Genomic DNA, 12392 nt, shown 5'->3' with positions numbered 1-12392 from the left:
GATTCGGGAGCAGTAAGGGACAGAGGCTTCATGGTCACCACTGCTTCAGTGTATGAAAGTCTTTGATGTAATCAGACTCTAACATGTCTCAGGAAATGGGGCTTTCCCTTGCCCTTTCTGTCAGGGTGCCAGGCTGTGGTTAGAAATTTGACATGTCAATGGGCTTTAATTGGTTGCTGTAAGACTTCCCTTCCTGGCAATGTGATTGTGGAATTAATAGCACCCATAGCTAATTTTTGAATCCTAGCGCCTGCTGGGCCTCTGTGTGATTCTGATACTCGTCTCTAGCATACATCTTTCCATCTCTGTTGAATGTAAGCCTTTAATATCCCTATCCAAAACTCTGCAAAATCTCTACATCTGATTTTGCATTTGATTACTGCACTCACAGGCTTAGAAAAGGCTGTGTCTGCCAGATGTCTACCTAAGTGAAATCAGAGAATGTTGAATTGGAAGGGATTGGCCAGTCTTTTTTCTTATCTATTGAAGAAACTGAGGCCCAGAGAAAGGAATTGAATTCCCCAGAATCACACAGATTAGAGTTGATCCTGATCTAGCCAAAAGAAATAGTTTTTTGGGTTTTGTTTTTGACCATTCAGAAATCTCTCTAATGTGCTTATGAGCCGTCTTGGCAGATCAAAAATCTGGTACAGTGGTACCTTCAGTGAATGTAGTTTAGATTTTGTTCAATGCAACTTCTGGATTACGATCTTTGGCGTCCATTAAACCAAAATGTTTTAGCTAAGGAGTTGGAAGTCTTGAAAATCTACAGTTTGTATATGATAACCTTCCATGGGATTTCAGAACTGCCATCCATGTGGGATTCATTTAAGCTATTTTTAAAAAGTTCTCCCAAGGGTAGAGAAATGAAAGATTCATTTCAGAAACTGATTTTGGGCTTTAAATTATTTTGTCAGAAAAATTCAGCCTCAAATTTCACCACAATCATATATACAGTAGTAAAAGTTTACTTCTTTTGTGGCTGCTGGATTGGGAGTGTGTGTGTGTGTGCGTGTGTGATACTATATTTCAAAAGATGGAATTGATTGTGTGGAGCAGATCCAATGAAGCACTGTTCAACAAGATGTGTTCTCAGATTTAAGTGGAGAACTCTGAGGATTCTGAGAAACCCAATGTAAAGCATTGACTCTCCATAAAACCAGACTGTTACCCAAATCCAAAGTACTGGACTACGTATCAGGGAAATAGTACAGTGCATCCTTCTAGCAGTGATAGTAAGACCAGGATAAGCTGTAATGGAGGTGGGGATTGGAACCCCTCTGTTACTGTCCATGGTTCTGAAATTGGGGATTTCTCTCCTGGAAACTATAGGCTCCTATTCAAGCTCCCCTAGGAAAGAATCATTTTCCTTCAACTTTCTTTTCTATCTTGATTTTAAAATGTATTGTTTTTACATTGCTCTAGAACTGACAGAACAATGCCTTACGTTTCATCCCATGTACATGTGACGATCCTGTCATACAAGACGTTTTTTCCTTTGAGCCTGAAAAGTCTTCCATCTTCCTGCACTTCCCTCTCAAACAACCTGCCGGTATTACATAAATTTAGTGAATCCTTAAAGAAGCGTGATATAACCCCTAGATTTGGTCACTAACAATGCACCCGTTTCAGGCTATTATGTTTATGATCCTGCCATCTTGAGCATTACTATATAGTTCCTTGTATATCCTTAATTCAAAGTAATCATTAATCTTCTTGAGCCTGCATTTAAGTTACTTTGGTAGCCTTGATTAAGAACATTTTTTACTGGTCTGTGAAGATGGAGGGTCAGTATGGTTAACTATTTTTCTTTTGGAATTTCTCTTTTCTGTAGAAAATGTTTTTGTGTCTGAGAAGAAATCTAGAAATCAAAGTGAATGCTTTATATTGACAGAGTCGTATCTTTCTAGAAGTTTGTGTGTATATATATAATATACACACACACACATACACACATATATTCTTATTGAAACATCTATGGTGTGATTAGCTATTTGCAGGGCATGCATACCCCTACGTATATGTGTCAGTATTCTTTTGAAGTTCTACTACTATCACTACTGCTAGTATTAATGACAACAATAATAATTAGATTTGTCATTCTAGCTAACACTTCTATAGTAGCATGTGTCTGGAAATGTCTTTATTGCTTTATATATATAATTAATTCCTCACAGAAACCCTGTGAGTGAGATGCTTTTATAGTCCCCATTGGATAAATAAGACTGGGGTACAGAGAAGCTAAATAATTTGCCAAAGGTCATACACATATGATTAAGTTTCCCTTTAATGCTAGCCCCAGTAAGATATAGTGAAAGTATTTGAAATATGGGTATCCCCCTGACAGACTAACTTCTCAGGACTATTGTCAGAAATTCCAGGGTCTCTTTTCTTCAGTTTGGAGGGATATTACTGATAAGAACAAAATCTTCCAGTTTGTCAGTATTCTCCTACAAGTTGATGATTGAGGGTTAGACTATAAGGCATGATTAAGATTATGTGAAATGCTGGGTGAGCAGACATGTTTAGAAATGATACCCATAGTGGCAAGGATAAAAGAGTAGAGGAGATTAAGAATGTTTGTTTCCAGAAGCAACTCCACCTGCTGGAATTTTTAAGCCTGAATTTCTCTCCCAGTTTTATATGTTCCTGAATGATCTTTGTGTGGCTCAGCTGTTTACATTGTTTTTTCATTTTCTCTTTTCCTCCCTCCCTTCTTCCCCTCCCCCCACCACCATTTTTCCCTCCCTTGGTAGCCTTCACATGGTGACAAGACTTCTAATCCTGAAGTTCTGAAATGGATGAATGATTTGGCTAAAGGTCGTAAACAGCTCAAAGGTAAATACCAGCCAAAGGTCTCTTTTTTCAGAAAGGAAGCAGCTAAAGAAGTGATAATGTGCTCCAGAACATTTCTTATTCGTTTTCACCTGTGCCCTCTTGAACCTCCTTTCCCGCTTAGATTGGAGGCCCTGTGGGAAATAAAGGGTCCTGATTCACCTTCATTGTTTGACCCCATTTAATAAACTTCCTTAAAAAGAGATTAAGTTTTTCTTAAAAAGGTTCCCAAGTAGAATGCTTCACTTCAATGCCAGGAACACTTCAACATGTGGTGTTTAACCTCCCTGGGTTACTGTATTAATGCATGTTAGAAAGAGAAGAGACCTGAAAAATAATTTATTCCATGTAACCCATTGCACGGATAAGGACATTTATACTCAGAGATGGGAAAGGTAACATAGGCGGAGGTGGTAAACTAGAGGTGTAAAACATGGTTCTCCTGCCTCCTGGACTAGTATTCTTCCTTCTGTCTCTCTTTGGAGATGGTAGTGTGAGTATTAACTCTAAAATCCATTTAAAAAGGACTGTTATTATTTACCAATAAAATTTATCTCTTCCTTTCTCCACATTCTAATTTCAATACTTAGAGACATAGGAATTTTTCCAAATTTCTGAAAGGATGGTGATTAAAAAGAACTAGAAGGGAATATTAATTCAGTGGAATTAAATTGTAATGATGTAGCAGGTTTATAAGATATGCAGTGTTTAAACTCTGAGCTGAGTCTAACTAAAAAACAAACATCAAACAAAGAAAATGAGCTATGTAATTGATAAATCAATATAAATGACCTCATTCAAACGAACAGTTCCCCTTGTATATTCTGAAATGCAATTCCCTGATAAGTCCCAGGTGAATTTTTTTTATTTTTAATGATCTAGGATTATATAAAGCCATATTGCAATAATGGTGATTCCTGGGTTTTAAAAGCTGGCATTAGATAAAACTGTAACTGTCAAGTTGGGCTGGCACTCCCATCTCCCCTTTCCCATCGCCCCCCCACCCCATATTTCCTAGGTGTTTGCATGTGTGATGTCCCCCAGAAGCTTGCATTTCCACAGAGGCTCTTGATGATCACACAACTTTCAAAACCTAAGTCATTGAGTATTTGGGTATAGAATTTCAGGTGCTATAACAGGTAACATGTGTAAACTTTGGTGCCACATACCACTGTTCTTCTAAACTCCTTTTCTTCTGAAATCTAAATCACTGAGTTACCCATATATCCTCTACCTCCATGTGATCTCAGCCTCTAGAGCTCTGTTTTCACACTTGATTGGAAATTTATACTATTGGCCCCGGTTATTAAGGCTGCCCTTGCCCTGTGGAAAGCTATCATTAATACCATTCATTTCTACCAAATTGGCATCAGGGGAAGAAATTCCTGAAAGGCTCTCTGTTCTTATTAGGACCAGCAGGTCCTCTTTGCTCATATTAACACATGGCATTTCTTTCAGAGCTAAAACTGAAAATGTCTGAAGAACAAGGTAGTGCTCCCAAAGGCCCACCTAGAAACCTGTCCTGTGAGCAACCCACGATTCCCACAGAGAATGGGAAGTCAGAAGCTGCAGGCCCTGAGCCAAGCTCCTCTGGAGAGGAGGCTCCAGATGTTGCTGTGACATGCCTGAAGGAGAAGAAAGAGCAGCTCCCTGCCCAGGAGGATTCTAAGGTACCTCACTGTATCTTGTGATGTGGAGGGCCCCATCACTTCACACAGTGCCAGTGAAATCATGGTTTTGACCAATCTATCAGAGCATTCGACAACTATATGAACATCTTTAGGAGACTGGCTCCATAATTTCGGATGAATTCCTGGTGGATTATGAACCATGACTTAAGGGTTTTGCCACATAATTCCAGAATGTGCCACATATATGTTTCTGAGGAGTGAAATAGGAGGTTTTTACCCAACATGTTGCTGCCCCTGCTAAAGATGCTAGACTTTTATGATAGCTAGTGGATAACTTCTTTGTGTATACACATTGTCAGACACATCTGTGGTTTTCCATCCTTAAATGCTTCTGAGGCTCTTTCCAGTATTTTACAGTTACTGTAGCTGTATCTATAAAAGTATCTGGTCAATATCTAAATTCTATTTCTATTTCTACTCAACTAACCATGATAGTGAGGGGAGAGTTGGGACTGGTATATTAGTCTTAAAATAGAATGCAGGGCTTGAACCAGCCACTTTCTGTCCATGGGCATTGGCAAGTGTCCATCAGGCATCTCTGAAATTCAACTTCCTCATCTGGAAAATACAGATAACACCTACTTATATAATGTGACAATAAGGGAAATGCCTGGTGGACAATCATTCGTTTGCAAAAAGATCTTAATTCTTGCTATGTTCCATAAAGTAGGACAGACGCTAGATATAAAAAAAATAAACAAGATAAAGAAGTCATGGGGGTGAGGGAGTGGTCACTGCCCTCATGGAGCTCATGTTCTCCTGGGAGTTGGGATATAAGAGATAAACAACTAAATAAAATCATTAAAGATTCTGATAAGCATAGGCAGGAAATCCAACAGATGGTATGATAGAAAATAAGGGGCATCGTTTTTACTTTAAGGTGATTAGGGAGGCCAAGAAGGTAACACTTTAAGAAAAATCTTCAGGCCAAGAAAGCAGCAAAGAGCATTCTAGACAGATGGAATTGCAGGTGTGAAGGCCCTGAAGGAAGAAAGAACTTGTTGTACACTTTGAGTTCTTAGGTCTGAGGGCTGGAGCACAGGATGGCATAAGCTAGAAAGACGGATTGAGACCCATCATGCAGGACCTGATAGCAGTTTTAAAAATAGGTTGTAGGTAGAAAAGTGACATGACATGATTTACATTTAAAAGATCTTTCAGATTGCTATGTGGAAAATAAAGCATAGGGGGAAGAGTGGAAGAAGAAAGATAAAATGGGTAGTTTGGATTAGCATGGTGGCCTTGGAGATAGAAATAAGTGAAAATATTTGAAGTATATAATTTGAAAGTATAATCAAACGGACATGCAGTAGATGGGAGGAAGTGAAGGAAAGGAAGAATCCAGGATGGTTATGGGTCCATTTACTGACACAAGAAAAAACTAGAGAAGCAGGTTTGGAGTGTGGAGATGAAAACTTCAAAGGCTGGTTAAAGATATATTATATTTAAGATCTTTGAGTAATAGGGTGACCAACCATCCCAGTTTGCCCAAGACTGCCCTGATTTGAACATTGAAGATACCTGGTAAATGCTTCAATTCTGGGCAGACTGGGAAGGTAGATTATCCTCCCAAAGTATCTAAGTCAAATAGGCACAAGAATATGAGTCTCAAGATGAGAGAAAAATCTGAGTGCTTTAGAAGTCATCCTGTTTAATGGCAATATTTCTATAATTTTAAATGAAGTCTCTGTTGAATTGTTTAATATGTGTCAGAAGCCCCTTGAAATAAACCTAGTATTTAGCTCTGTAGCAGGCTAAAGTTAGGCCCCTTAAACAGGGAGCAACTGTAATAGATCATGTAAGCTTCAATATATAAAATTGCAGGACTGGTCCTGGGAGCCCTGAACATAATAAACCATGCAATGGCTAGTCAGTCATAAGGTGGGTCCTAAGGGTAAGTCCAGATTGTAGATTTCCAAAGCAGCTAGTAGTATTCCTGCCTCCTCAATGAGCTCAGTAGCATTTCAGATCATCTCATTAGGTCTTGTTTCTTTAAACTCAAATTGACAGATGACTTTCGTCTGGGGTCCTTGCCTTACTACCGAAAATGCATGAAATATAAAAACTTCCAAGATGAATGATTTCTTTTCTGAGAAATTTTTATTATGACTCTTTCTGAAATTTCTGTGTCTAGTATTTAGTGAGAGCCCATATTAAAGCTGATAAATCCTACAGCATTACCTTGTTGGTTTAGATTCTGCCAATGAGTAATTTTCTTCCTTTCTTTAAATCTATGGATGAGTTTTGGAGATAATCACTTCTGGGTCACAGGGCATTGCTGTGTACTGGAAATTAATGACTCATCCCTGGCGTCTGACTATTGTGCCTGTTTATATCCTTTATGTCTTTATCTTTTGAAAATTCTGAATTGGTGCTGGCACATATAACCATATTTCCCTTCCTGAAAACTACAGATGGGGTCAGGTACACAGCACAAATTACCAAGGGGATGACTAATGGCAGTTACTTTTTCTGGCCCCTCCTCAATGTAGTATCTTTGAGGAGGGAAGCAGATTTTTAAAAAAGCATAGTAATTCATTTTATTTTAAAACACAGATAAAAGTTTAATAATTGTTTAGTGAGTTGTTGGTTGGTAACTTCAATCTCCTCCTTGTATGGGTTGGAAATTGAGGATTCAGAGAAGTTAAATCTTTTGTCTAAGATAACTTAGTTTATTATCAGAGCTAGTCAGTAAGCTAGTGTATAATCAAAGCGTGTAGTGATGACGACCTGTACAAGATAGGTATTTGTGAATACATATGTATTCATGAAAGTTCTGAGAAAAAGATGTTTCAGAAGAAAAATTAATAGGTTTTGATCACTCATCAGTTTTTTTAAGAATAAAGATGTAATTAAGGAAGGAGGCTCCTTACAATCTACTCATTGCAGACTCCTCCAGAAATTATCTTTCTGGACTTGGACCTATTCTTTAAGAAACTTTTCCTAGAAAAAAATTGACATGTGCTGTATATATAAATGGCTTCCATTTTTCTAAATACTGTTGCATTGTTATTGTGTAACCCATCATTTTGAGGCACCAAGACTTTTTTGTCTGCTAAAAACATCGCATTTTCATTCTTGTCTGAGAATGGAATAATAATTTCATATTTTTTCAGGTAACTAAGCAAGACAAGAACCTCATAAAGCCTCTTTATGACCGATACAGAATTATCAAGCAAATCTTGTCAACACCTTCTCTCATTCCAACAATTGTAAGTCAGAATGCTTGTATTAACTAGAAACCGTAGTGGTGCTTTGTATTGATGTTAAGTTAGCATGACGTGTCATAGCACTAAGAGTTATAAAGGAGTCTTCACAGCAGTATATACTGCTAACAAGGCTGTTTATTAATTCAGAGTGAAAATTTGGTCTTCCCTAACCCCTGTACTATACTTCACAGTGGCTGATAATTAGAACTGTTGTAAAATAAGAATATATAGCACTTGTATGCTGGGAGCCAGTTTTATTATCTGTTTACATTGCCTTGGGTAAGGAGAAGTAATGATGGATTTCATTTTGGCATAACCTACTTTTAACACAGCTAAACAAAACAGAGCCTTTCTAGTATGTGCATGTTGGTTAATTTTTCTCCTTTAATAAGAAAACTGACAATATATTCCATGATATAATGCAACATTTGTTTTTGATACTATTTGTCTGTACTGTAAGATATGAGGATTTATTTCAATAGAAGATATGAGTACTGTAATTGAATTAGACTACTTTTAATAAAGAATGATTACATTCTTTATACAGAACTCAGAAAGCATCACAAATCCTATTCCATCAATATCAAAACAGTCACTTGCTCAAGATATCAATATAAAAATAAATATTAACAAATATAAATTTAAGTATATTTGAGTACATTTATATTTTCATATTTTTAAAGACTTTAAGAGAATGATTCATAGCCTTTGCAATTTTCCTATTATGGAAGCATTACTTAAAATGAGATTGTAATTCTTAGATTTCCTTGCAAGAGAATCTTTTGGTTGTCACAAGAATGATCAGAACATGTTAAGAGTAACCTTTTGTTTTGACCTTCAAAGAGCTCTTCCCTGAATCAATGTTTTTAGTATCCTCTGTATCTGAATGTGGTCCACACAGGGACCTGAGTTAGGGTATTTCTGGATGACAAAAAGTGTCTCTAATTCATCTCATCCTAACTCACATCATGTAAGTATGAAGCTGGGGCCCAGGTGGTCTTGGTGAAAAGGAGAAACTGCTTGGTAGTGTAGTCCAGACTGGACCATGTCCTAAATGTCTGTGCCTTCATTGGCCTAGAGGCACAGAAGAACCAGTGTTCATCTGTTGGTGAGTATTTTAGCCCAGCTTGGCTACTACCTCTTTGCTCATTAACTCTGCGGGTTTTTAAATGCAACTCAGGAAAATCTCCTCTTAGTTGCTTCTTGGTATCTATTTGTGGTTCCCCTTCCTATTTTTTCTTCCTCAACAGACACTTAACATTTTGTAACTTTCTTCATTTAACTCTGTCTGTGATAAGCAGGAGGAAGAGGACTCTGATGAAGACTGCCCACAGAGGAGCCTACAACCTTCTTTGCCAGATCCAACATGTCTCCTTCCTGTTGGTGACCACCTTACCTACTCGAATGAGACTGAGCCTATTAGGACCCTGCTACCAGATGAAAAGAAAGAAATAAAACAACCAGCTCTCTCCATGTCCAACTTACATGAGGCCACCATGTAAGTATGAATCCTAAGTGCAGACTCTCCTTTTAACTACTTCTGGTCTAAGGCACTTTATGCGAGGGGAGACCCCTCAAAAGTGGAATTTATTTTAAAATCGTGTATTTATTCTTACATGTTTAAACTTCACTTGCCTTCAAAGTATTCTTCATTTGATGCAATACATCTACCAAGATGCTTTATTTCACTATTTAGAACTTTTTGAACTCATCAATTTTGATACCTTTTAATGCTTCTGCCATTTTTTTGTTTCATCTCTTCCACATAGTAAAATGTGTCCCTTTGAGGACTTTTTTCATCCAGGGAAATAAAAAGTTGCTTGGGATGAGATTGAGTGAACAGGGAGGGTGGGGCACAGGAGTCATGACATTTTTGGTCAAAAACTGCTGTGAATGCTCAGTGTGGTATGGTCAGGTCTGCTTGTAAATCGCCCATTATGAAATAGGCAAACATGTTGAAAGAATCTCCAAAAAAAAATCAAACGCAGCCTCTCACACCACTAGCTGGTATTCTGATGCCAATGGTTCCTAGAACACTTGCCTAGCAGGGGAAGCCTGTACTACAAAGTACTTGCCCTCCAAAAAAGAATTCTCTTTTTTGGGTCCCTCTCGTATGTATATACAAAGTTCACAAGAGCTATAAGACTCTCTAAAAAGTGCTGTCTATCAAAGAGCAGGCCCTAAAAGCACAATCTGATTGTCCTCTTCACTGGAGAATCTAGAAGACAAAGCCATGAGGAGCTTAAAGGTGCCATAAATGTTAATGTTCAATTTGCTATAATCACATCTCTTTTCTGCATGGTTCTGGCACCAGTCTAAATCTTGGCAGTGTGTAAAGCAGAGCTGGCCTTTAAAAATGCTGCTAGGACTGTGTGGGTCAGCCATTCTCAGGGCCTTTATCCCAGTCTCTTCCATTTACATGAGATAGTTTCTCCAGACTAGAAATCTCCTTGGCCTTAAGTAAATGAGTTGCCCTTTGTCTCCTAATGGCCCTTTAGTCAGGAGCCATTTGGGTTTTCATTAATATTGTCATATTATTCTTATCATAATGATAATAATATGACAATATTAATGAAAACCCAAATGGTTCCTAACTAAAGGGCCATTAGGAGCTGTAGCTGGCATTCCTCATGATCATTTGGCCTTTTGTTGTGTGTATGACATCCCAGATTGAGATTTTTTTTAACACGTATTATATAGTATGGTGAGTTTATGTCCCAAAACAGAAATGAGGTGAGAACAGGACTAAGTTATAAATTGAGATTTTAAAATTTTTACAGAATCAGTTGATACCTTAATTTAAACTGTCAGAAGTGTGACATGTTTGGAAACAGACAATTCCTTTGTGTGTGTATGTGTGTGTGTGTGATTTTTCTAAAGCAGTTATTCCTTACTTTTCTGGAGGAGTTGGACTTTTTGTAAATCAATGGAATCTTTCTTTAGAAAATGCTCATTATAATTTCAAAGTATTCACATAGTCTCTAAAACCATACACAAGTTTGGCATGTTTGCATATATCAAATTTCTGTTCTAAAGTACATGATTTTTCTTTCATTTTGGTAGAATGAAATATGTAGAATTTGCAGTGTAACTATAGTTTTCTTCTGGGTCTTATTTTTGTTCCCAAGGTTCCCATTTTCCTCATACTAAAGATTAAGGCTAGAATTTTCTTTAAAATCTCTTGGTCTGTGTCTCATCTCTTCCTCTGTGTCTCTTATGTTCAGTCTATCACCAAACACTGATGAGTATTCCTTCAAAATGTCCATTCCCCCTCATTGATTCATACTGCCACTCCCTTAGTGCTTCCTAAAATAAACTCAATCTGCTTGCTTGCCTCCTATCTGCCCTCCTTCCTTTCCTGTGATATTGTTTCTATCAGGTAATTTTCCCTGCTATGTGCTCCCCTATGTCAGACTCTATGTGTGCCATACTTAAAAGATATTCTTTTATGATCAGAACACTTTTTGATCAACAATATGCTTTTTTTGCTGAAGAGATAAACCTCATGATGATATTCCAATTAAGCCAGTGCTCAGTAATGGCAAATATGTATTTCACTTTAAATAGGCCTGTACTTCTTGACCATCTCCGAGAAACTAGGGCTGACAAGAAGAGACTGCGGAAAGCCTTAAGAGAATTTGAAGAACAGTTTTTTAGGCAAACAGGAAGGTAAGTGTGGTCAGAGAGATTTTCAAAGCTACCATTTTCTAGAGAAGTATTGTTGAAAATGAGCTTCAATTTTTTGCAGGAATAGTGACGTTTATACAAACTGTAAATGACTTCCACACTGGCTTAGATTCAGGATTTGTCCATTGCAATTTTCTGATAGTGCCATTATTAGGGATGTTTTCCAGGAAGCTGTAGCTGTTAAGCATGACATCAATTTTATTTAAAATAGGATAAATTCTAAAAATCCATAACTTTGCATAATAAATCTCATAACTATTGAGTTTATCTAAATATTTAAAAACTTATTTGATTATATTTTAGCCAACATGTTTTGTTCTGGTTTCTTAGTTCTGCAAGTTACTCCCTACTTTATTAAATAATTATTATTCCTTTGTATTAAGTATCCCCTTTTAACTTCAGGATCTGTTCCTAATTATTTTACCTCAGTATTTGGTCACAAGTTCATAGCCATTTTTTCAACTCTTCAAATGTTTAGCGATATTCTCTATCTCTCCTTTGTTTCTGTGTCATCCCAAGTCTCATTATACACTCTAATAGTTTCCTCTAATTTTTTGTGTATCATCAAGAAAATTACATACATAATCAGAAGATAAGGGTTATTGATCTCCTTTTGGAAGAGAGATAAATGGCTTTGTTATCTAGAATCTCAGTTTCCAATTTATAAGCTGCAATGATTTGGCTTCTAGAATACTTTAGGAAGCTACACCTGTCAGGCAGAACATCAGTCTTAAAAAAATTAAAGGGTAGCCGGGCTCGGTGGCTCAGCCTGTAATCCTGTGCCTTTGGGAGGCTGAGGTGAGTGGATTGCCTGAGCCCGCGGGTTCGAGACCTGCCTGGGCAGCCAGACCTCATCTCTACAATAAATCAAAATCAGCCGGGCATGGTAGTGCATGCCTGTAATTCCAGCTACTCGGAAGGCTGAGGAGGAAGGATCGCCGGAGCCCAGCAGGTCAAGGCTGCGGTGGCC

General features: G+C 37.6%; 1 protein-coding gene across 2 annotated transcripts in view; it reads left to right on the top strand.

Moving 5' to 3' along the window:
• The first annotated feature begins 2735 nt into the window (after positions 1-2735).
• The window catches only part of LOC103271137 (protein FAM13C), a 13534-nt gene continuing 3877 nt past the window's right edge, over positions 2736-12392 (top strand). The window contains exons 1-5 of one of the 2 annotated variants that reach the window (XM_008068598.2): positions 2736-2838; positions 4294-4505; positions 7643-7738; positions 9037-9233; positions 11303-11404. In XM_008068598.2, the coding sequence (XP_008066789.2) occupies positions 2802-2838; positions 4294-4505; positions 7643-7738; positions 9037-9233; positions 11303-11404 (644 nt within the window). In that variant the 5' untranslated portion in view covers positions 2736-2801. Of the gene's footprint in view, positions 2839-4293; positions 4506-7642; positions 7739-9033; positions 9234-11302; positions 11405-12392 lie in introns of both variants that reach the window. The other variant, XM_021717853.1, reaches the window with a different exon arrangement.

The sequence above is a fragment of the Carlito syrichta genome, unplaced genomic scaffold (genome assembly GCF_000164805.1).
Source record: "Carlito syrichta isolate Samal-C Ts95f unplaced genomic scaffold, Tarsius_syrichta-2.0.1 Scaffold311299, whole genome shotgun sequence".
Classification (NCBI taxonomy): Eukaryota; Metazoa; Chordata; class Mammalia; order Primates; family Tarsiidae; genus Carlito; species Carlito syrichta.
Note: the sequence above shows the minus strand (reverse complement) of the source record. Positions and strands in the feature narration are given on the sequence as shown.